This window comes from Trichechus manatus, unplaced genomic scaffold, assembly GCF_000243295.1.
Source record: "Trichechus manatus latirostris isolate Lorelei unplaced genomic scaffold, TriManLat1.0 scaffold00076, whole genome shotgun sequence".
Classification (NCBI taxonomy): Eukaryota; Metazoa; Chordata; class Mammalia; order Sirenia; family Trichechidae; genus Trichechus; species Trichechus manatus.
In genome coordinates this window covers 12,012,253-12,036,576 of record NW_004444012.1, presented here as the reverse complement: position 1 = coordinate 12,036,576, position 24,324 = coordinate 12,012,253, and the positions used below count along the sequence as shown (strand labels likewise).

General features: G+C 44.9%; 2 protein-coding genes across 8 annotated transcripts in view; one reads left to right on the top strand and one right to left on the bottom strand.

The window, feature by feature from the left end:
* Positions 1 to 11,641, top strand: part of FRMD5 (FERM domain containing 5) — a 237,256-nt gene extending 225,615 nt beyond the window's left edge. Inside the window, exons 12-15 of one of the 4 annotated variants that reach the window (XM_012556746.2) lie at positions 28 to 96; positions 1,000 to 1,106; positions 7,797 to 8,140; positions 8,320 to 11,641. In XM_012556746.2, the coding sequence (XP_012412200.1) occupies positions 28 to 96; positions 1,000 to 1,106; positions 7,797 to 8,140; positions 8,320 to 8,367 (568 nt within the window). In that variant the 3' untranslated portion in view covers positions 8,368 to 11,641. Of the gene's footprint in view, positions 1 to 27; positions 97 to 999; positions 1,107 to 7,796 lie in introns of all 4 variants that reach the window. The other 3 variants (XM_023735223.1, XM_012556745.2, XM_023735222.1) reach the window with 3 other exon arrangements.
* A 1,531-nt stretch (positions 11,642 to 13,172) lies between these two features.
* The window catches only part of WDR76 (WD repeat domain 76), a 32,932-nt gene continuing 21,780 nt past the window's right edge, over positions 13,173 to 24,324 (bottom strand). For 3 of the 4 annotated variants that reach the window (XM_023735220.1, XM_023735219.1, XM_012556760.2), the window contains 4 exons: positions 21,297 to 21,514; positions 20,081 to 20,233; positions 18,718 to 18,771; positions 13,173 to 16,092 (listed from right to left, as the gene is read on the bottom strand). In XM_023735220.1, coding sequence (XP_023590988.1) covers positions 15,837 to 16,092; positions 18,718 to 18,771; positions 20,081 to 20,233; positions 21,297 to 21,514 — 681 coding nt within the window. In that variant the 3' untranslated portion in view covers positions 13,173 to 15,836. The remainder of the gene's footprint in view (positions 16,093 to 18,717; positions 18,772 to 20,080; positions 20,234 to 21,296; positions 21,515 to 24,324) is intronic. The other variant, XM_023735218.1, reaches the window with a different exon arrangement.

The window sequence follows — 24,324 nt, the reverse complement described above, 5'->3', positions numbered from 1 at the left end:
TGCTTGTTTTTATTATACTACTTATAGTGGCCGAGTTGCAAAGGAAGTAATGGAGTCTAGTGCCAAGATCAAACGGGAGCCACCGGAAATACACAGGTAGGCTGCCAGGGGCTTTCCCCAAACCAGTTCCAGCCCAGATCCCAGAATCTCAAGAGTTTGAATACTGCAAAGATCCTGGCCACAGCATCTACCAGAAGGGGAAGATGAACAGGGCAGGAGGATGCAGAGACCATCTCAGCTGAAGGTGTGGGGAGAAGTCTTTGACCCTGGTGTCCCTGAGCCTTGATGGAGAATGAGGGAGGGAGGGCTACTTACAGATCCAGCGTCCACCTTACTGGGTCCTCCCAGGTCCTGACATTGATCATAGACCATGGAGAAGTTGTCCATTTCCACAAGTCCAAGTGGCAATATTTCACTGGTTCTGGAATGAGTCCATTACAAGAAGCCAGAGATAGCACCACGGCCCTGCCACATTGGGTGTAACAGTTTTGAGATCCATGCTTCATGTATAGCTATAAATCACGCATTTCCAGAGGCCCATCTCCTAGAACCTGACAAACCTCAGAAAAAATATAATTGGCCAAGGCTAGGATTCTTCAACCGGCCTTCACCACTGGGAATGGCATCTTTATCTCTAGCCCCTTCATGTGGAGACCCCTGCCTGCCACCTGCGGCCTCTGTTGGAAGTCAAGGGAGGCTGCCAATATTGGTTTTGAGGCACATTTTCAGGAGTACAGCTCATCGTGGGGCTCTACTCCCTGGCAGTCCTGCCCCCAGAGACCAGTGGCACTAAAGAAATGTTCAGGTGGGTTTGGGGCATAAGGAGGTGAAGAAATTTGAGGCAGTATCTCTGACTGGGATCCAGAGATCAAAAGCAAAGAGACAGTATTAAAGATTAAAAAACTCAGTCCAACAGTTCTAGCAGCAAGGACTCGAATTTAAGTCCCTACCACATTTGTCTATGCACTGAGTTAACAGGGTCTTCTTCTTTAACCTCAGAGCAGGGATGGTTCCAAGTCAGAGCTGCCCCTCCATAACCCACGGCCCAAGGCTGAGCAGTGTCCCCAGGACCCGCAGAAGAGCTGTCCACATCTCCATCATGGAAGGTGAGCATGAGCTGCTGGAGATGCCTGCTGGGTTCCTCCCTTGTGACTTGGCTGGTTCCTCCCCAGGGACCTTGAAAAGAGGCTAGCTTGCATTAGAGAAAGCAGGCCAGTTCTCAGAGGAAAGAGCTTCCAATGGTAGGGAGAAGGTTTTCGCCAGGGCATGGGAACACTGGCTGGGCGTGCCAGTGGTGATCTATAAGGTGACAGGGCATCCCACCCAGCTCTGCTGTGCCATAGCCCACGACGGGGATTGCAGATCTGAGTGCTGGGTTGCTTTATGGATGGATGTGGCATCTACCAGGTTCCATACAGTTCTGAAATTGCTTTCCATCAAGAGGTTTTCACTTGTTTTCCAGATCTGATTAATTTTAAATGATCAAGGTGACTGAGGCAGTTAACGAAGAAATGAAAACTCTTCATTCTGAAACATTCCAGTAGCTACCGCCATCTTCTACTTCAGTTATACAGATCTGTCCTCTTGCTATCTAAATTATCATTGTCTCAGGAAACGTAGTTCATCTCTCTCCACCTTTTTCCTCCCTTTGAGAGAGGGAGAAGTGGAAAGAGTCTGTATCTTCAGTGAACTGGATACTCTCAAAACTGAGGCCAAAATATCTACTCTCTGGGAGGTTAAGAACAGCGTTAGGAGACTTGCTCTGAATATCACCCTCTAGCGGTTCTCACCCATCCAGCTTGCTCCACAGGCTGAAAACAGGTGTAACGTCGAGTGCTTTCCCTCCTGAAGAACTCAAACAGCGGGAAACAGCAGGTCTCCTGGGATTGATGGCGTGGAGGCTGGGGAAAGTGTCTTTGCCCTTTCTCGGAGAATGCTACTGTTAATGAAAATGAGTTGTCCAGGTTGGGAAGGAGTTCTCTCTGCTGTCCTCCTGAGAGAACATCTGGTACGTGTTTAGGATTTTATGATGTTTCATTATGAGTCTGAGGCTCCACATCACCTGGGTAGGGTATATAAGGTCTGGAGGTTGGGAACCCTAGCCGGGCAACTACCATCAAGTTGCTGAATTATTTGAGTATCTTAGGTGCTTCATTTGTAGAACAGGGGCATCTTCTTTGCCTACCCCGAGGGTTTTGAGAAAGCTAATATATGCAAAAATATTTTAAAGCAATTAAGGCACTGACTAGGCAGGCAGCAAGCACAGTGCAAAGAGCCCTGGTCAGGAAATCAAAGAGAAAGGTACAAACCTGAGCTCTGCCACGTACTTTCTGGGGCAGGTTGCTTCACTTCTCTGAGCCCATTGCCCCCACGGTGGCCTCCGTCTCAGCAAGGGTGCGGGAGAGTGCCTTGTAAACCATCAAGTGCAGTTGCTATGCAAGGGAGGGCAGTTACTGAGCTCTGCCTGCACTTAGCCTCCTGGCTTTTCCTCCTGTCTTAGGCTGAGATGGAGAACTACGCGTGGCTCTCGCCGTCCCTCTTTTGGGGTGTTCACCTCAGAAATGGGGGAGAAATTTCTTCTTCTCTTGAGGAAACATGACTTTCTTGCCTCTCTGTGGCCCTTTCTTCCCATATATGAGGAAACTGAAGCCACCAGATTCATCCCAAGGCTCTTATGGAAAGTCGAGACAGCTGTCCTTCCAGAGGACACTAACCCCGGGTGCTCTGCAGCTGGCACTAATGCAGGGTGTAGACCAGGAGAGGAGCCTCGCTCATTTCTGCCTCCCAGGATCTGGCAAGAGCATCCAGTCACTCAGCATCTTCACAAGAGGGAAGGCTGAAGCTGCCAGTGTGGGGACAGATGCATTTGGAGTAGCTGCCGAGTAGGGTTAGCAAAACAACTCAGAGGTGGGGACATCTGTCGTCATGTCTCCGACAAGCTGTGAGGCAGCCTCAGTTCCCAGCCCAGCCCTGGCTTAGCCTCCAGCCTGCTCCCAGAACCCAGCTTCTCCCATTGCAGCAGCAGGCTCCTCAACATCCAAGACCCCAAGACATTCACCCTTGCGTGCAAAATGCCAGGGGAAGGGGCAGTTGGTAGAGGCTGCTGTGGAAGCTACTAGAGTATAGTCCCCCTAGGGCCAGGGGCATTTCCTCCAAATCTCAGCCTCACAGAAATCCACACTTGGCAGATTATGGGCACAGCGGGCACCCAATGTGCTACTCACCAAGCCAGCTTGCTCTTCAAACCCCATGCACAAGGCTGCCTGCAAACAAGCACAGCCTACCTCCCCCTCATGGTGGCCTCCTTCCTGAGGTGAACACCCCAAAAGAAGAGGGACGGTGAGAGCCACGCGTAATTCTCCATCTCAGCCTAAGACAGGAGGAAAAGCCAGGAGGCTAAGTGCGGGCAGAGCTCAGTAACTGCCCTCCCTTGCCTAGCAACTGCACTTGATGGTTTACAAGGCACTCTCCCGCACCCTTGCTGAGACTGAGGCCACAGTGGGGGCAGAGAGGTTAAGCAGTGGCCCAGGACCCATTACCCAGGAGTGAATAGGTGTGAGAAGCTAAGTAATCTGCAGGATGAAATGCACAGGCTCAGGATGGAGAGAAGCAGATGGAAGCTGGATACAGACTTACTGTCTGGTTTGGAGAGGGTGCGGGGATGGGGGGGACAAACAAAAAAAGATTTTCGCAATTAAGTGGCTGTGTCGGTGCAGGGATTACCAAGTCTCTGGAAATAAAGAATTCCAGGAGGTGAGCGTTCAGATGCACCATTTCTCAGTAAAGGGATGTGGTCTGTAGGGGATCAAAGAAAACAAAGCTGCCCCTAACTGTCCACCCCAACCAGGGAGGGAGGGGCTATGAGGGGTGTGATGGGGCTTCAGCAGAGGACACAACCAACCAAAACTCCAAGGGACTTCTGGACATTTGAAAACTGGTTCACACTCCATCAGAGATTGTCTCTCCTAGAGTGTATATGGTTCATAAATTAGTATCACGATAGCCATCTGACTTTTCCAAAAACCATGGGAAAAATGTATACACATACCAGTATAGTTTGAATAAAACCATGTAATCTCAATAAACCAGTACCCTTTAAAAAAACTTATGCTTTGGGTTGGCCGTGCACATGGCCCTTAGGGCTGCCAAGACAACATGTATCACCAGCACAGGCCTGAGAAGACCCTCAGTTGTGTCAGTCTTTCACCCACTGTGCTCTGTTCCACCACTCAGTAGTAGGGGGCTGATAGTGGAGTGCAGCGGAGGATGGTCACAGCCCATGTCCCACCCCAGAGCCATCTGAACTCAGTAACGCCTCCTCACATTCAGAGCCATCCAGCCCCAAACTATTGGTGACAATGTAACGTCATTGGCACCAGGGCCTGGCCTGTACCATGTGGCCTGGATAAAGCCCAGTGTTTTGGGGGCTTTCTTGATTCCTTCTACCCCTTGGGACTATTCCCTGCCTGCTCTGTCCTTCACCCTCTGAGACCTGGGGCCCTTACACAGGCCTAGGCCTCAGGGAAAGAGCGTCAGGCTGAGGAAGCATTGCTTTTTATGGCTCTGAGTGCTTCTGACTGAATCCAGTCCCCTGATAACGCTGGCCTCGCCCAGCTTCTCCTTCCAGCTGAGGCTGGGAGCCGCCTTCTCTCTCCGGCACGGAGACACTAAGGGCTGCCATGGTGAGATCAGCAAAAACCCTTCGTCCCTAGTTGGCTTTCTGTCCTCTCCCTCTCTACATCTCCCCTGCCTGGCTGGCTTTCCTGAAGAGAACTGCATGCCTGAAGAAGTACCTGCCTCCCAGGGCCACCATGGGGAAGAGCCTGATTAAGATTCACACCAGAGTCCGTGTTCAGCTCCGGGTGACCAATCACTGCTTTCGGTCCATGAGTGTTCGCATCCTGAGGATGGGGCCCCGGCTCCGGGGGAGGGTCCTGACTGCTGTGCCCCTCAGCTCTCTGGGAGCCACCTCGGGGCCAGGGAATCAGCTGGAACACCTCCAAGGTAAAAAGGACATTCCTTTGTCTTGCTGTGCTACTCAGCCGAGATCCCACCCACGAGATCCCACCCACGGCGCCCACCCCATCCATCCCAGAATAACAGGTTTGATGAGAAGGGGCAGGGCGGGTGGTGGTTTCCACAGTAGTGAACACTGAGCTGCTCATCCAGGACTAACCCGGCACAGGAATGCTAACCTTACAGGGGAGCCCTTCTGTTGAGAAAGCAGAAGACTAACATTTACTGAGTAATTTTATTTGTCAGGGACTCTACTAGAAGCACCTACGTATCCATTATCTTGTTTACTGGGAGCACCAACAACCCACAATATAATGTGGCTTCTGGGGTCCCTCTGACTTGTTCTCTGATGTCACGGCCTCTGACTTGCTTCCTCCCCAGCAAGCCTAGGACTTAACTGTAGGCCAAGCCAAGCTTGCGTTGAAGCGGCTACAGGCAGCTAAGCTGGTCAGACTTTGAAGATCTGGGCAGTCAGAACTGTCCTTGTGATAAGACAGTCCCTTGGCAGGGTGCCAGGTGCCCTGTGAAGTGGGCTGAGGTTCCAGGGGCCGGGGGGGGGGTGCTGGAGGAGTGCCTGGGTGGGGAGCCAAGCCACCAACACCTTGCAATCAGGGCCTCAAGGTTCTGGTTTATCAGTGACTCATACCATACTCCGAGTTACAAATTCCTCACATTGCAGGTGCAAATGAGAGAATCAGGAGGGAATATTGGGCAGAAGAAAAAGAGGTCAGAGGAGCATCAAGAGCTCTAGAGAGAGGGGCAGGGGCTCTTCATGTAGCTTCACAGCAGTCTCTTGGGCAGGTGGGAACTAAGTCTTAGGCAGGTGCAGGCTGTTGACTTAATTTATCCTGGCCCATTGCGCCAATCCCCAAAAGCCAACTACACGGTCAGCAGCACCATGAAGTAGAAAGAGCCTTGGATTCTGGCCTTGGCTTTGCCATTACCAACCAAGCACATGACTTTAGGCAAAGTTCTGTGACTTCTCGCTCTCACTACTTCATAGAGTGTTTGAAGGATAAACTGAAAGTGCTTCAGAAAGTTTAAAACATTATACACGTTTAAGATTTTAGCATGAGGGCAAACAGAATACGCTGGGACCGTGAGGAGGCTGAAAGCAGTTGAGAGCTGTGATAAATACAGTAATGGCACGGCGGCGGGGAATGTAAGCAGGGAGCAAGTGCCCCACTTCCCACTCCTCCTCCTCGTTCATGCCCGATTCTCAATTCTTGGGGTGCACCCCTCTGGAGAACCCTTAACTGTGCCTGTGCTGAGACGGCCATCCCACAAGGGAGCCAAGGAGCACGTGACACTTTGAAAAGTTGTGATTCCTTTTTAAGAGACCTTTGGGCTTATGGAACTAGCCCTGAGGGTGAATAAAGTGAATAGTGACAAACTCCCCTATCAGCCCTAGTTAGGCCAAACCTTTACCAGCCTGGGAATCTGGTTCAGCCTGGGAACGTTAGGGTCTATTTCAAAGCGACAGAAGGGGGCTGCAGAGGCAGGGAGAGCCACGCTGGCACCAGAGATGGCCAGGAGTGGAAAAGGCTGACTTTGTAGCTGCAACAAGGAGCCCTTTTCTCAGGAGCTGCAATAGGAGCCCAAGTCCTCTAGGCTGTGGGGTTGCTGTTGGGTTGAGGGTGTAACCAGCTCCCGTTTGTTCCTGCCATACCTTAACGTGATGCAGTGGTTGAAGCGCTCAGCTGCCCACCAAAATGTCAGTGGTTCGAACCCACCAACTGCTCCATGGGAGAAAGGTGTGGCAGTCAGCTTCCATAAAGATTTACAGCCTTGGGAAGCCTATGGGGCAGTTCTACTCTATCCTATAGGGTCGCTGTGAGTCAGAATTGACTCAGCGGCAGTGGGTTTGGTTTGGGGCTGAAAAAAGAAAAAACTTTCTTTCCATCTGAGAAAGAAAAAGGATAAATGGGTAGCTTTAGGGACTGGAAGACCCCACCCTCCTAGCAAATGTAGGCGAATCCCTCCCCAACCCCCACCCCAACCCAAACAGATCTCAGGGGCTGCGTACCTTGAGCTCTGGAGGGTCTCAAAGATACGGAGCTGTTCCCGTCACTCTGTTCTAGACCCAGCAAGGGGCTCTGCTCATTCAAAGGTGAAAAGAGAGGGGCTGCCCAGGGGACCTCCCCCCGCCTCCATCTGGAAGCATTTAGGAGAGATGGGCCTTTCTCTGTCCCAATGTCAGGACAGCTGGGACTGGGGGTGGCAGCAGAGACTGACAGCAACTGCAGAAATCCGACAGGACCTGGTGAGCTTGAGGAGCTGCCTGCGGGGCTGGCATGAGGACACTCAGCCACAGAAGCAGTTAGTATTTGACAAAACCCAAATAGGCACAGCACGCCCCCTTGCTCCCCTTCCTGCCTCTCAAGGCCCTCAGCCCACAAGGCAGACTTGAGCCCCCTGCACCGTGGCCCCAGCTTTGTCCCCGTGGATCAGGGACAGGCTGCGACTTCAGTTCTCTTCCAAATGGGGGCTAAAATCAGGCCCAGGACACCAGAGGTAGGAACCTTAAAAAATCAGGCCAAAGCCAGAAGCAAAAAGAAAAACAACTCTTCCAACCACGGCCACTGGCTTCTGTGCTTCTCTTGTCCTGCTCTTGACACATCAAGCTGGAGTGCAGTGGCCGCGGCTGCTGGTCATGTGAGGGGCACGGGGGCTCCCTCTTTAGATTCAGGAACCAAATCAAGCAATGGGTGCCACCTCCCCTGGGCAGCCCAGCGTGCACTGTGACATGGAAAGCCGACCATGTTCCTTTTGCTCCCCAGGCCTGGAGTCCCTCCGGGACAGTGCCCACTCCACCCCAGTGCGCTCCTCTTCCCACGGGGACACCTTCCTGCCTCACGTGAGGAGCAGCCGGGCAGATAGCAACGAGCGAGTGGCTGTGATCGCAGACGAGGCCTACAGCCCCGCGGACAGCGTGCTGCCCACCCCTGTGGCCGAGCACAGCCTGGAGCTGCTGCTGCTCTCCCGGCAGATCAATGGGGCCACCTGCAGCATCGAGGAGGAGAAGGAGTCTGAGGCCAGCACCCCGACTGCCGCAGAGGTGGAGGCCCTTGGGGGAGAGCTGAGGGCCCTGTGTCACGGGCACGGCGGGCCTGAGGAGGAACAGGTGAATAAGTTCGTTTTAAGTGTCCTCCGTTTGCTCCTTGTGACCATGGGACTCCTCTTTGTTTTGCTCCTCCTCCTGATCATCCTTACCGAGTCTGACCTTGACATTGCCTTTTTCCGAGATATCCGCCAGACCCCCGAGTTTGAACAATTCCACTATCAATACTTTTGTCCCCTCAGGCGATGGTTTGCCTGCAAAATCCGCTCAGTGGTGAGCCTGCTCATTGACACCTGAGAAGGCATGACTCCTCCCAATAACTAGCCAGGTGGACCAAGGAGAGCCCGGCTACCCATTCCCAGCAAAGGGACCCATCGTGGAACCATCGGCACATATACCAAGTCCTCCTCTCATGACTCAAAGTCCACTGCAGCCTAGGAGGGTTGTTTCCCAGAAGAAGAAAGGGACAGGCTCGTGCCCTGTCAAAACAAACTGGGAAAATTCATTTTCTTCAGAGGTTCTTTCAAGAAAGGCTCAGCAACTCTCTTTCTCATCCTTCAATTCGCAGGATAATTTTTGGTTTTGAAGTATGGTTTTTCATAGATGTGTATTATTTTGAAAGTATCAAATAAAAATAATTTATTTTACTATTACTGATTCTCGCGGTAGTGTCACCCAGCAGACAGGACACTAGTTGAAGACTAGAGACAGCTGTCTTCTGTTTTCTGCAGGAGCTTTCCTAACGGTGCTACTGGGTTCCAGTAGACTCGTCACTGCAGCCTCAGCGGGACAGGCCAGGGGTCTGGCCAATGGGGACTGTTGAAGTATTCTTGCCAGGCAGAACTTTTAAAAAAAAAGTAAACATCCATGTAGAATGATTAAATGGAAAGTTGTTTCTTATGATGGTCTGAGTTGGATTTTCTTTTCCTTTTGTTTTTTCAAATCTGAGCAGAGTGGGCATCTGAAGGGACCAGCTACAGCAGCAGCAGCAGCAGCAGCAGGGGTGGGTAAGTCTGTCCCCTTAGACTAGAGCCTAGTGTGCATCGCCGTGAGTTTTGGATAATGAACTTAGCCTTCTGTGATTTTTGTTTCCTGAAGAACCTCAAGATTTTTATAGTGCTTCAGTGGCGTTAAGTGAAATCAGTGGTGCCAAAGATAGTACTGTCAGAAACGTTGGACAACGCGTAGTTCACGGAACTAGAGTTACCTGAGAGACTGTTGAGATTCAGAGAGCAGTACTTATTTTGTACACGCCCAAAAAAAAAAAAAAAAGACTATTTCAATTTATATTTTAACAACAAAATGTTATTTTCTTATCAATTCATATTTTGTTTTTACTTTATGGATTAAGAAAATAGAACCTGATGAACTAAATGATGCAAGAAAGAAACTAATCCTGAGAACGAGAGGCTTCAGAAAATACAATTTCGAGACCCACACACAGCCTTGGAAGGGACCAGGAAAAGAATGTCTTTAAACAGGATTTCTAAGAGATGCCTTCAAAAGCAAGATGGTGAGCGTGGCGGAGACCAACACTTAGATGTAGAAATACTGCCCCCTAGGGTCAGCCTCTACACCAGGAAAATAAATTCTAGGGCAGCCCCTGCCGTCTGTGCTGAAGGGAAGCCCCGGAGGCAGGCGGAAGCTCGGGCACCGGGCACGTGAATGGTGAGTGGCAGGTCTGAGGCCCGAGCTCAGCAACTCTTAAAACCAGTCACATACAAGATGTTGTTTTCATCTCAGGGAGAGATTTCTAAGTCATCTGGGGCCTGAGGACTTACTGAAGGACTATCCATGGACATGTTCCCAGGCTCACACGATAGGGAGCCCTGCTGACACCCTCTGATGCCAGACAGCCCCAAATGCAGAAGAGAAGGAGTCATTTATAAATCTGATCTCCCCTCATCTGTCAAGAGATGGTAGGCCTGTGCCCATGTTTCGAATACAACAGCTGTGGGGTACACGTTTTTGGGGGGAGAGGGAGAAGGGTTAATTGCATAATTTTAAAGAAGGATGCCCGTTCATCTAGACCAGGGGTTAGCTAACTTATGCAAAGTGCCCAATAGTAAATTTTTTTTAGTGTTTGGATTTTGTGGGCCATATCCTGTCACAACTACTCAGCTCTGCCATTGTAGCACAAAAGCAGCCACAGATAATAAACAAACGAGCATGACTGTGTTCCAATAAAAGTTTATTTACAAAAACAGGAGGTGAGCTGAATTTGGCCCACAGGTCATAATTTGCCCATCCCAATCTAGACAATAAAACTACTCCTTCCCAGTACGCCGTAGAGAGGGTCCCCTCGGCTCCAATTCCTGATGTGTGTTAAAGGTCTAGGGCCACCTGCCAGGGGAGGCACCGCAGTCCCTTGTTAAAAGGGTGCTCGAACAACCAACCAGCAAAGACACGTCTGAAGCCACAGTGAGCAACATCAAGCACTGGAAAGCTAAAACGCGCTGAACTCTAAGAGCAGAAGAGGGCCTATCTGATCATTTCCATACCAGCAACGATTGGGCAGAGCCACAATCACCTAGTTCCCAAGTGACAAGACAAACTGAGGGAGATCCTGGTAAAAACAAGGGATCCCTTAAAATCAGCTAGTCACTGCCACTTGTCATCTACATAGGAAAGGCTTCGTTCAGCACAGGGCTGAAGTGAACAGCAGACTCAGAGATGGAAAGGCTGTCAGGACACAGGGGGCTGGTTTTGACCTGGCTATCTACTGTCTTATGCAACATAGCAGATTACCTTTTAGCGTAGTGTTCCTACCTCAGTCTGTAGAATATGGTGTTTCTATGCAGTGAGTAACAGCCTCAACTCAGACCTTTCATGTTCACATTCAAAAAGATGCAGTATTCCATCTCCTGATACGTTACTGGTGTCCAGAGTTCTAACAGTACAATAGTCCATACCACTTCCAGCAGCTGAATTTTGCTCTCTGAACAGAAACTTTCGGGTTATGTATTTTTTTCCAGGGCGAACCCCAGAAAACATGGAAAGAAGAGTTTCCTTCAATTTGCTTTTCAAGTAGTGCTTGAATAACAAACCTCCTTTTGTTGGAATCCCCTCACCATATTAAAGTGTTGAAGTCTCTAACCTGGTTTTACTGTGTTCCACTGTGTTTCTTATTTTCTCTCAAAATTAGTTTGAGCTCATTGTAGGAAAAGCAATGGTTTCCATAGCTTCATCTATCAGAGGAAATAAAACTCTTACTAAAAAATAGTGTACTGCATCTTTAAGCAGCCGAGGGTAAACTACCTGCAAATGTGAATTTCTTACTTTCATTAAAAAATACAGAGTTGTTAACTTTTGTGTGCCAAAAATTCTAAGTTACGGTGTCCTTCAAAGCAATGTACTTTTTTTGACATATGCAGTATGTAGGTAGCATAAAATCATTGGTGCCATGAAGATTATTTTTAAACTTAAATAAATATTTAAATACCATGGAAAAGAGTGGGCTCCTTCTTTTCTCCCTTACACCTGCCTTGCTTTTTCCTCCCTTTAAGGTTACAACCACATGAATTAGAAGATACCAGTGTGATTACACAGCTGACTGCTGTTCAGGGCTGAGGTCATTTAAAATAAGCATTTTGCTTATATACACTATTCCCCTTCTCCTTCGCCCCAAATAAATGCTACCAGGAACTGAGAAGACAGAAGTATGGAATCATTTGAGATGAACTGGACCTCATTTCGTGTTGAGGGAAACCAAGCAGGTAAAGTCATTTTCCGAAGGTTACCTAGTTAGTCTTGGAGCCCAAACTAGAACCTAGATGGTCCAATGTCTATCTAGCATTCCTACTGAAGCCTGGAGCAGGAGGAAGAACAGAAAACACTTCCTATGAAGGAAACAGAATGATACCACCACTATGCTAATAAGCCTCACGTTTATGATTTATAAAATATATTCCTGTAACATTATCTCAACTGACTATGTAACCGTCACTCTGTGACTACAGAACTGGAAATGGTCTTTTAATTCTATGAGGATAAAAAGTGAAGCCAGGCACCTGGCCCACTGTGCTAGATTATCTTCCTGCTTCAAGTCTCCCTGCCCTCCAAACCTCCATTCTGCTGCCAGTCATCTTGCCAAAACACTAACCAGGATATGTCACTCACCTCAAAATTGTCAGTGGTTCCTATTACCTAGAAAATGGCATCCAGAGCCCTGTCCTCAGTGGAATTTTTTTTTTTTTTTTTTTAATGACAAGTCTTTGCCCGAAGTGATCTGATGAGTGAAAATTTTAAGAATCGCTGGGCCCAGATGGTCCCACATGACCCTCCAGATTTCCAGCAGCTTCCCTTCCTGCAGACATCTAATCTGGAACTTGCCTGTGCACATATGTTTTTAGGGCCCTAGCACCCACTCCCTTGCTTTGGGCTCCTCAATCACAAGCAAGCCCCTCTGCACCTGACCACAGTTTGGGCTTTAGTTTGGAAACCCTGGTGGCACAGTGGTTAAGAGCTACGGCTGCTAACGAACAGGTCAGCAGTTCAGATCCACCAGGCACTCCTTGGAAACCCTATGGGGCAGTTCTACTCTGTCCTATAGGGTCGCTATGAGTCGGAATCGACTCAATGGCAACGGGTTTGGTTTTTTTTTTTTTGGACACGACCCTACAATTTGCTGACTGAGTGAAGTAAAATAGGCAAAACATACTTTTAAAATATTTCCTCTTGCACACCTTCCATTTTGGGGAAAGGTACTTTAAAATGTTTTACTCCTCAGCTCTATACAACTGCGCTAAATATATCTTCCTCACAAAAGTCTATCTTTTCATTTAAAAATCCAAAATTTACAGCCAAATGAGCCAGAAAATGGGTCTATACTGTCTTGGAATTAAAACTGTTGTCAGACTCACTCATCATTACTGACCAGCAACGCTGTTATCAAGATGAAAAAAACAAAAGTCAGAAGGGGGCACGCTAACAAAATGACGCCTAAGTTTCTGGAATCTGACGTTCCTAAAACAAACAAACAAACAAACAAACCCGCTGATGTCAAGTCAATTCAGACTCATAGCGATCCTATAGGACAGAGTAGAACTGCCCCATAGAGCTTCCAAGGAGCAACTGGTGGATTCAAACTGCTGACCTTTTTGGTTAGCAGCCAAGCTGTTAACCACTGTGCCACCAGGGCTCCAATCTGCCATTAGAGGGCGTATATTTCTTCCTTTCGGGTTTGACAGAGAAGGCACAGGTGTCCCTCTTCCGCCCCCCTGTACTGTGTGCTGACTAAAAAGGATTTAAATTCTCTGTATCCACAGCCCTGAAGCTCCCTGCTTTCCTGGGGAACTGCCTTTGAAAAGTCTTCTCTGTGGAAAGGAAACTCAAAGGTCAGAATACAAAAATAGGATTTAAAGCAACTTAGATTCTATTAATTCCTAATGATTTACACTCTCTCCTAGTCTGACCAAGTCTCTGTCTACCCAAAATGAGAACAGTCTCCTTCCTCCTTGAAGTCACATTAAAAAAAGGCTAGGCATCTCAAAGAAATAACTCAAGTGGAATTCAGAGCTTATGTGCTTAAGAGAGATGACACAGTTCAGACTTACAAAAAAGGTTGATCCCGAAGCTTTAAAGGAGTCTGGGAGGAAGTACCTTTCACTACAGATTACAGTTAAGGATGTCCTAAGGGAGATAATTTTCCTTTTTGTGCTTTCTAGATTTAAACAATTACTCCATTATAAGGAGTAATTGTAATTTCCTTCCTGCGATGCCTCAAGCAGACATAACTCTATTTCCTGGAATTGGATATAAATGACATAGCTTTTGAAGCTACAATGGCCAGAGAAACCACAGAAGTGAGAAATGTCCAGAATTTGCTCAAGTTTACTGCAGAAGCCAGGCAATTACCGCCAAGTATTCAAAGCTTAAATGATGGTAGTAATTTGACTGAGAGGAGTTTTCAGCATCTGAAGAAAGAACAATTCCCATAGAACTAGCCACTGGAACCTGTGAAAATAAGTGGTGTTGTTAGGGCAGCGAAAGGCTTCCCTTACTGTTCCCTGCACAGTTTAAATATAATCCAACCTCACTCAGCTTTATTTTCCACTTCAAAAATTAGTGTTTCCATCTCGCTTATCAATTCCTGTGCTTGTATCACCCAGAAAATGAAAAATTCCATTCCCTATAAAAAGGAGCCCTGCTGGCATAATGGTTAAGCGCTTGGCTGCTAACTGAAAGGTTGGCAGTTCAAACCCGCCCAGTGGCTTCACAGGAGAAAGACTGGCGATCTGCTCCTGTAAAAATGACAGCCTAGGAAACCCTATGGGGCAGTTCTTCTCTGTCACATGGGGTCACTATGAGTTGGAATCGACTCGATGGCACTAAACAACAAATTCCTTATAAACACCCACAACCTATTAAAAAACTAAGCCTTTAAAATACTTAGATCGCAGAAAAAGAAATTGTTTAGAAAATTGTTCCTCAAGGCAATTACAGGTGTCACTTTATTTTTTATATACAATTATGAGAAAATAATATTTCTTTTTAAAATTCATACATATTGCCAAAGCTATTTACCGTAATCCTTCAATAGTGGCTTTGGCAATGAAGAACAATGAAGAGAGGTGGACAGGTAACGTCACGTGGTAATGTTAGTCAAGTGATGTAGCAGCTCCCCGTCCCAACAACAACCGCATTCAAATCACCATAACTTCTGAAAAGAAAACTGCTCGATGAAGACATGCCCAAAGTCATATTTCATAACATTTCCCCAAAATATGAGTAAGAATGAAAGTATTCACTTAACAAGTGACTGAATCCCCTCTGGAGAGTTTAAAGAAAGGGGCAGCTAAGGCTTTCACTTCTTTAACCCTGACCCACAATACCACAGTAATAAAGAAACACATTTACATCAGAATAAACATAAACACACACAGTTATGCCTACATATATATGCATATGTAACTCAGTTTCACAAAACAATACTGATTCTAATTATGGTTTCTGTTCTTCACTATTTCCTTTTCATTTTTTCAAACTCGGCTCTTGGCCATTAACACTGATTTCTTGTTAATGACTGCCACCCACTGTTAGGAAGACACTAGTCTGAGAGCAGTCCCTTTTGGAATTCAGGGTAAGGGAGATCCACAGTGTGTGCCTAGGAGCCCAGGATTCCTTGGCGGTGTCTCAGGAACTGTCCAGAGAAGGGGGGAAGGGAAAGGCCCAGCACACAGACCCAGGCCCTCCTGCCCCATGTCACCCAAAGCTACTCAGCAATTATCATGGGATTTCACATAAGATTTTATTTAGAGGCAGAAAAAAAAGGGAGTTCTGGGTTAAAAAAAAATTAAGTTTCAAAATCACTGAATTAGATGACTTTTCAGTACCCCTTCGAATTGTGTAAGTCTAGAAATAAATATTCACTCCAAACTATAAACCACAAATCTAAATCTCACTATACATTCAAAACCATATTATTCGATCACAAAAACTTTTAATATTGACCATTCAAAGCTTTATAATTTATAATCTTAGAACTTCTCAACCTACTGCCTGAGTAGGCATCTCAGCTCCCCTCAAATGCCCTCCCCAACCTGTAGAAAACAACCTCCGAGGCTTCTCCCTTTACTAAAAGTATATTCTGCTCATTGGAATGTTCTCAATAATAAAGCAATTTTATATTTGCTAAATATGACATATTACCAAGTAAACAGGCTAAGCCACATGAATTCAACTTTCTCTTTCTGGGTTCCTTAGACAGCGATTAACTTGAACAAATCAGTGCCACTAACCTAAAAACTCAGATGCTTTCTTAATTCATAAAAACATGTATCTTCCCGCTGGAATTACCTCCAGCCAGAATATAGCGCACTGGGTGCATGGCATTGATGGAACACACAGAGGCGAGATATTCTACACTGAGAAAAGAATGCAGCCGCTTTCCTGTCTCGTGGAAGATCTCTACCCGCCGTGGGTAAGCCATGCTGCCAACTATGATGCAGTCTTCTTGTTTAGGGTCCCACACAGCTCGGAACCTGGTCAGCCAGCGCCCAGTGTTGGTGTTATGCCTGGTGAAAAAACAGTATTTTTCAAAGGAAGTTAAGTGTTAAATAACTCCAGGTAGTACTGGACGAGGGTAAAGATGACAGTGTTCCTAAATGCTACTTTTCTTTGCCAAGTTTCTTCCCACATTACTGAGTTGCCATCACCCTTCCCTCCAATACTGGAACTCGCAACAGAGACAGCGTCTCATCTTGGAATCACCAGTGCCAAGCTCTGCGGTTAGTGCTCAGCGGACGTTCACTAAGTGTCTGTTGAAATGGCACTTGTTTTCTTTTTTTTATTGTGCTTTAAATGAAAGTTTACAGGTCAAGTTAGTTTCTCATATGAAATTTATACACACACTGCTATGTGACCCTAGCTGCTCTCCCTATACTGTGACAGCACACTCCCCCTTTCCACCCCAGATTTCCTGTGTCCATTCAACCAGCTCCTGTCCCTTTCTGCCTTCTCATCTCGCCTCCGGACAGAAGCTACTCATTTAGTCTCATGTAACTACTTGAGCTAAGGGGCACACTCTTCACGAGTATCGTGTTATGTCTTATAGTCCAGTCTAATCTTTGTCCAAGAGCTGGCTTTGGGAATGGTTTTAGTTTTGGGCTAACAGAGAGTCTGGGGGCCATGTCTTCTGGGGTCCCTCCAGTCTCAGTCAGACCACTAACTCAGGTCTTTTTACTAGAATTTGAGTTCTGCACCCCACTTTTCTCCTGCTCTGTCAGGGACTCTCTGTTGTGTTCCCTGACAGGGTGGTCATTAGTGGTAACCGGGCACCATCTAGTTCTTCTGTTCTCAGGCTGATGGAGTCTCTGGTTTATGTGGCCCTTTCGTCTCTTAGGCTCATATTTTCCTTGTGTCTTTGGTGTCCTTCATTCTCCTTTGCTCCAGGTGGGTTGGGACCAATTGATGCATCTTAGATGGCCGCTCACTAGCTTTTAGGATCCCAGCCGCCACTCACCAAAGTGAGATGCAGAACATTTTCTTAAAAAAACTTTGTTATGCCAATTAACCTAGATATCCCCTGAAAGCATGGTCCCCAGACCCCTGCCCCTGCTACTCTGTCCTCGAAGTGTTTGGTTGTATTCAGGAAACTTCTTAGCTTTTGGTTTAGTCCAGTTGAGAAATGGCACTTCTTTTGCTCACTGTTTCCTAGCTTGATGGACAAAACCAGGCAGAGGACTTTCCCGTGGAAAATCCCTTTCTCAGCACATCCTAACATGAAGCCCTAGAAATAAGACATCTGAAATCTAGGTTATTTATTGCTGTTTTAACAAGACCTGCTATTTCCCATATTTGTATTCCCCCAATAACTGAGCCCTGAAACTATTTAATATTCCATACAGCTTTAAAATCCAAAATACATTTATTTAGGGCCCTTCACAGCTCTCCAAAGCAAAAAAAAAAGTGCTGCCCTTTTATTCTCTCTGTCTTAATACCACTAACAAGTATGGGCTATGGAGAACCACACTTCCCACTGCCACTCAATGACCCAATCTTTAATGAGAATTCCTACTGAAACCAGAATTATCACCCTAGATCAATTTAAAAAATAAACACACACACACACACACACACACACAAAAAACCAAAACACATTAGAAACGGATAGACTGGAACAAACTGTTTGAAAAAGGAAAAACCTGAATAAGGGAGACTAACACACTTAAATATAGCCTCTACAGACTATAAAACTCAGGAAGCAACAGTCAGTACATATCACAGCCCCGTCCCCATACTTCATCAATACCGACAATAAGGGAAATCTAAGGAGAAGACCTTGAGTAAATGTCTCCATTTGATGTAAAACACACACACACACACACACAGCAGCATATGCATGAAGATAAGAATGAAATAAGAACGAAACCCCTTTAGACACCCTTCTAACTTGGAAGTGAAGCCACACCTGGAGGTCACCTATCAGCCAAATAATAGGCCTATAAGAATGGTCATCTACAGGAGACCAAAAGGGCAACACCTGCCCAAAGGCAAAGAGGAGAAGGCTGGAAGGGGCAGGAAAACCAGACAAATGGAAATGGAGAACCCAAGGTGGTAAGGGGGAGAGTGCTGACACCTTGCGGGAATTGCAACCAACCTCATGGAATAATTTGTGTATACACTATTGAATGAGAAACTAATTTGCTCTGTAAACCTTCACCAAAAGCACAATTGAAAAAAAAAAAAAAGAGAGATAGGAAGATAACATGAGTAATTCAGGCCTGAATAAAGTAAAACCCACTGCCAACAAGTAGATTCTGACTCATAGCGACCCTATGGGACTGAGTAGAACTGCCCCACAGGGTTTCCAAGGAGCGGCTGGTGGATTCCAACTGCCAACCTTTTGGTTAGCAGCCAAGCTCTTAACCACTGCGCCACCAGTCAATAGCCTTAACCAAAAATAACCTCTCAGCTACAGAGAACAGCTACTGACTAGAAGAGATTAAACTCTCTTTATAAACACAGGGAACCTGGGAGCAAAAACCCTTCTACATAGGAACTAGCAAACTGGGGCACTTAAACAACACAGTACAAACAGCAGGCCTGGTACATCTGACAATCGGACATCTAATGAATGCCCTCCAATAAGTAGCTCACTGTAACGCAGGGTCTTCATTACCTGGCATATGGAAACCTACCTGATTGTGGTGAGGAGAGGAAGCTGAGAGGCTATACAGCTGCTGTCAAAGATTCTGCAAAATAAATATCAAGAATAAAGCAACACACCCTTTGCATTATATCTTGAAAGTCTTTTGAAATACCCTCAGTGTATTTAACAAGCTTCTCATTGGTTCATAATATGAAATAAGACTGTTATTTTAAAATATATAGGATAAGGCTCTAACAAATCTCAGCTAATACATTTAATCAAAAAAAAGTCACAGGAATATTATAAAATTCAGTTTAGTGTGGCAATACTGTAATTTACTTAAAAGCTATTACTCCAAACTCAAAAGGTACATTATAAGTGATAATCTGGACTCTAAAACTATATTCAGATTCACAGTAATAGGGACATACAAAAAATGTATGTCTGAAAACGCACAAATACCTAAAACTGCATGTATCAAGAGCAATCTCCCCATGAGACTCATCAGTTGAGGGCCTGACAGCATCATGTCCAGGGACTAAGACTGGCCAGCAACCAAGGGGCGGAGTTCTTGTGGGGAGAAGCTGGTAGGAATCAATTCAGAAGCCTCTACTGGACACTCTGGCAGAAGGAAGCTCACCACGTCACCACCACCACCTGCTCCCTATGCCCAGCTGTTCTGTGCAGCTTCTTGGCAACAGAGCTGACTGTCTAATCAGACTACAAGACAGCCAAATCGCTAACGGTTGAAGTAGCAAGAGTAAACCCTGCAGGGCAAATGAACAGGATCAGGACAAGCAGGTAGCTCTCGAGACAAAGAAAACAGCACGAGTGGAAAGGAGACGCTGGACTGCCATCCCCTTTGACTCTCTCCATGAACCACCTAGCGATGCTCACAGACTTTGCTAAAAACTAACTGGGCGCCTGCCATACACTGCAGACCACGCTCTTCCTGATAGCTGGGTCTCAGCAGAAATGAGGTGTCATTCTCGTGCCTGCCCACAGCACACATTCCACAGATACTGCAGCTTCCATTCAGCACTGCACTGGCAGGGTGGACCTCACTGTTGCCAAAAGTAAGAGCCTCCTGTGCTAAGACTATCTCCCTTCTGAGACACCAGACAACCTGGTTTTGGTGGGACTTCTGGGATTCTTCAGTGCTAAAAGGGACGCCTGACATCAACTCCCCAGGGCAGCTATTAGACTTTCCTTGCCAGACTCTACAGTTCCAAGGAAATTTCCAAAACCTGGGAACTGCTAAAAAGCGATGAAGTCCAGGCCCTGGGTCTTTGGTGGCCTAGACAATAACACTAGTGATTAAACAGAGAGCAGTATACCAAGCTTCTGGTTTCCTGACAGGGCAGCTAGACTCTTTAGATTTCTTAAAACATACCTCTGCCTTCCAAATTTACCTCAGATTACTATCAGCACATGTGGTCACCAATCTGTTACCAGTTATAGGTGAAAAATAGGCAGAGGCAACGCTCTTCGTATGTTCAGTCAAAGCAATCAAAGGCTGGCTTCCCCTGGGAGTAAGGCTTCTTGCATCATAAATATGAATATCCCTGTAATGGGAGGAAAAATGATCAGTGTGGTCACAGGTGATGCAGTTACCCTCTAGAATAGGCCTGAATGTAAACTGGACACTCAAACAGTCAATACATTGAAGAACATTTAGGATAGAACCCTCCAATCTCTTGTATTAATTTTTTAAACGCTGGCATAGATAAAAAATAAAATATTCAAAAAATTCTAAAACTCCATCAGATATATGTAACCAGTGAGAGACAAGTTTCCAGTTGGCTTTCCAATCTCTCCAAGAAAAAGTTAACACAGATGAACAATTTATAGGCTACATACAACTTGTGTTTTTTTTTTACGGGTTTTCATTTTCTTCTCAAAAGACTAAGAAGTAAATGTAAATTATGTCAAGGAAAACAAAAGTGTGAATCTGTTTCAGTAATTTTACTATTTGTTAAATCCAAAAGAATCTCTCATTTTTATGAAAATCACATTAAAAAACAAAAATCTTCCCAGTGAATTGTGCAGAAATACTGATTTCTATACCATCTTAAAGAAAAAGTTATGAGGGTTTTTTTGGGGAGCAGAAAAAAGTAACAAAAGTTGAGATCTTAAACTGTAAAAAAAAAAAAAAAAACTGTCAAAGTTGTAAAAGTTCTGAAGTGTCAGAGTTCTGCCGGCAAAGCTCATTTTGTGCAATGAATATAAAGACAGACCGCTGGACAGATTTGTTTGGTTCTTCCTTTTAAATGAAGAAAAGCTTTGTGTAAGCGTTGCACACTTATTGGAGTAAATCTGAATGATCCTGCTCCTTTGGAGTAAAACTAGTGCTTACTGGTTTCTGATTGTATTTAGTTTCTGGTTGAATTTGAAAAATGAAAACCTAAATAAGTGAAAGTTCCCTGACTATTCAGGTGAACACACACACACGCACGCACGCACACATGCACGCACACACGCACGCACACACACACACACACACACAACCCTCAATCAGGGTAGGAAGAAAAATCATTTGCTCTTTGGGTATCACAAAAGTCAGATGCCTTTGACAACCAAACAAAAACATAAAAAGGCCTAAAACATAAAATTTTATGACGAACATACCTCAGTCCCGCAGTAACGAAATACTGTCTATGCACTGGGTGGACATGAACAGTTCTTATTTTTTCCAAAGAAAACTTGCTAAGTTTCTCGTAAGAAGTCCCAGGTGTCCGTCTGTCCACTAGAGACATACTTCCATCCCAGTGTCCTACAACTAAAGTGGAGGCGTCTTCTGCCAAGAAGTCAAAGGAAGAGAAGGTACTGCTTTCATTTCTATATACCTAAGGAGATAAGTCACAATCAGCTTATGTTTATTAATATTAATGTATTAATAATTTTTAAATTGGCTTATAATACTCTTAAAGAATGCCAATGCACAAATTCTTTGGTAAAGGAGTTATACAGACTTTACCTAAATAACCTCATTTATCCTCCCATCATCCCCGTTGGAAACAAAGGCACTCATCAGCTGTGAGACTTGGCCTACAATCAAGTGACCCCCGGACCTATGTCAGGGCCACAGCCCAAATTTCTTAGAAACCAATAAAACTCTGTTCCAGATCTACCTGTGAAACTTGCCAGAAAATGGACTGAATCTGAATTATACTCCCTTGAAATTATATCTTAATATATCGAGTAACTTTGCCAACAAAGTCCAAGCAAGATATATGGCTGAGAGCTCATCCCCTCTTGGTCAAGTGTAAACAGATACACATTTCTGACAGCTAATCCGGTGACATCTATCAAACCTTTTAATGTTTCTACTCTTTGACTTGATCATTTCACGAAGACATATGCAAGGATATCCACTGCAAGACTGCTTGTAATAGCAGTAACAAGCAACCTAACTGCCCGCCCAAAAGGATCTGGTTAAATAAATGACTGGAACGATTGTACCTCTCTACTCCGAAACACCACACAATGCTAAGAATGAGGTAGATTAGTATTACTAACTGTCCAAGATATACTATCATACAAAAAAAAAGCAAGTTGCAAGAGTATGTTTATAGTATGAACCCATTAGTGCAAAGAAGAAGACAAAAAATCTGTATCTACATGTTTGTAAGCATACGTGCGCTTTCTGGGAACATACTCAAGAGTTATAGCAATCTTTATCCCTAGAGAGTGGCAATGGAGGGAGGGCAGGTTTACTGTGCATACTCTATTTACTGCAGATCTTTTATCATGAGCACATATTATTGCTATAATTTTTTTAAATCACATATAATTCATAATACTATCACTTGTGGTTCAGGCCTCACACACATAAGGAAAAAAAAAAGAAATACTTCCCCCAAGTAAGAGACAGTGAACACCATTCATATTGCTGATCATGAATTGCTGCTGATTCTTGGCTTTAATAATAAGTATTATTATAAACTGAGATTAATAAATTGATTGATACAGCAAAGGCATCCCACACCCAAAACACCCCAATATACACAAATAAAACTTGAGGTTTTCAGTCAGTGTATTAGAATGATTGAGAGCATCGGCTTTGACTCAGACAGACCTGAGTGCAAATTCTAGTTCCGCCACTTATGTCCTTGAGCAAGCTAATAAACCCCTCTTTGCCTCAGTTTTTTCATCATTAAATGGGAATAACATTACCTATTTCATAGTGTATTATAAGGCTTAGAAATGTACACAAAGCACACTCAATATGGTGCCTAGCACAGGGTGACTGTTCAACCAGTGGTACTACGAACAAATTACTGATATAGCAACAACATGGATGAATCTTACAAGCACTATGCTAGGTGAAAGAAGCCAGACCCAAAAAGCTACATACTGTATGATTCTATCTACTTGACATTCTAGAAGTAAAACTATTGGGACAGAAATCACATCAGTGGTTGCCAGGGGTAGGACTGACTAAAAAGCCACAAAGTTTTTTGTTTTTTTTAATACAGATACACTTTTAAATTTCAAACTCCAACATTCTTGCAGGAATATAAACAAATATAAAAAGGAACATGACTTGCAAAGATAACTACACGGTGGTGCATTAATAACAAAAGTGTTACCATTTAACAGTTTGTAAGAGGCCTTTTCACAAAAATTATCTCATTTAATCCGTGATTTACAAACCATCTACTTCCAATAAATGTTTGAATTATCAATGTTGCTTTTAAAAACCTATTTTTAAAAAGGGGGAAATAGAAATTAAAAGGGAAAAAAAAGCAACGTACAGATACTTGTTTCTTCTAACCCTCAGTAATTAGGAGATCCAGTCTGACCAGTAACACAGCATTAATAGCCTTGAAGTCCTTTTCTACATAGTTAAAAACAGACCTGCTTTGTTTTTATGTGCCGTCCAGTCAATTCTGACTATAGCGACCCTATAGGACAAAGTAGAACAGCCCCATTGGGTTTCCTGGACTATAATTTTTATATTGTAATAAATGTTTACGGAAGCAGATCGCGAGGTCTTTCCTCCCAATGAGCAGCTGGTGGGTTCAAATCACCAACGTTTTGGTTATCAGCTGAGCACTTAATCATTGCACCACCAGGGCTGCTTAAAAACAGATCTACACATGCCTAAAGTGACTTAAAAAGCCTCACTCTTAAAAACCAAAAACTATCAAATCTCAGCAGGGAGAAAAACACCTTCCAATTATAAGAAAGATCATTTAGGAATTCAGCATAGAACAAAAGCAGCTATACAGTTAAAAAAACAAACTCGTTGCCTTCGAGTCGATTCTGACTCATAGCGACCCTATAGGACAGAGTAGCACTGCCCCACAGGGTTTCCAAGGAGCAGCTGGTGGATTCGAACTGCCCACCTTTTGGTTAGCAGCCGAGCTCTTAACCACTGCACCACCAGGGTTCCAGCTATATATTACACAATAATTATTAAAATACTTATTTTTAAACCCCTTAAAAAGTAATTATGGAACATATGTACATGGAATATTTAGAATAATGACAAAGACATCCGAATGTGTTCATTTTGAGTGCTGGTTTTTAGAAAAACTTTAGGCATAAAATTGGATCATCAATTAGTATTTACAAAGCAACGTCAGTGATGAGTACCCTGTTCTCTCCATTATATCACATATAAATTGCTCTTAGTTCGAGGACTTCTAAA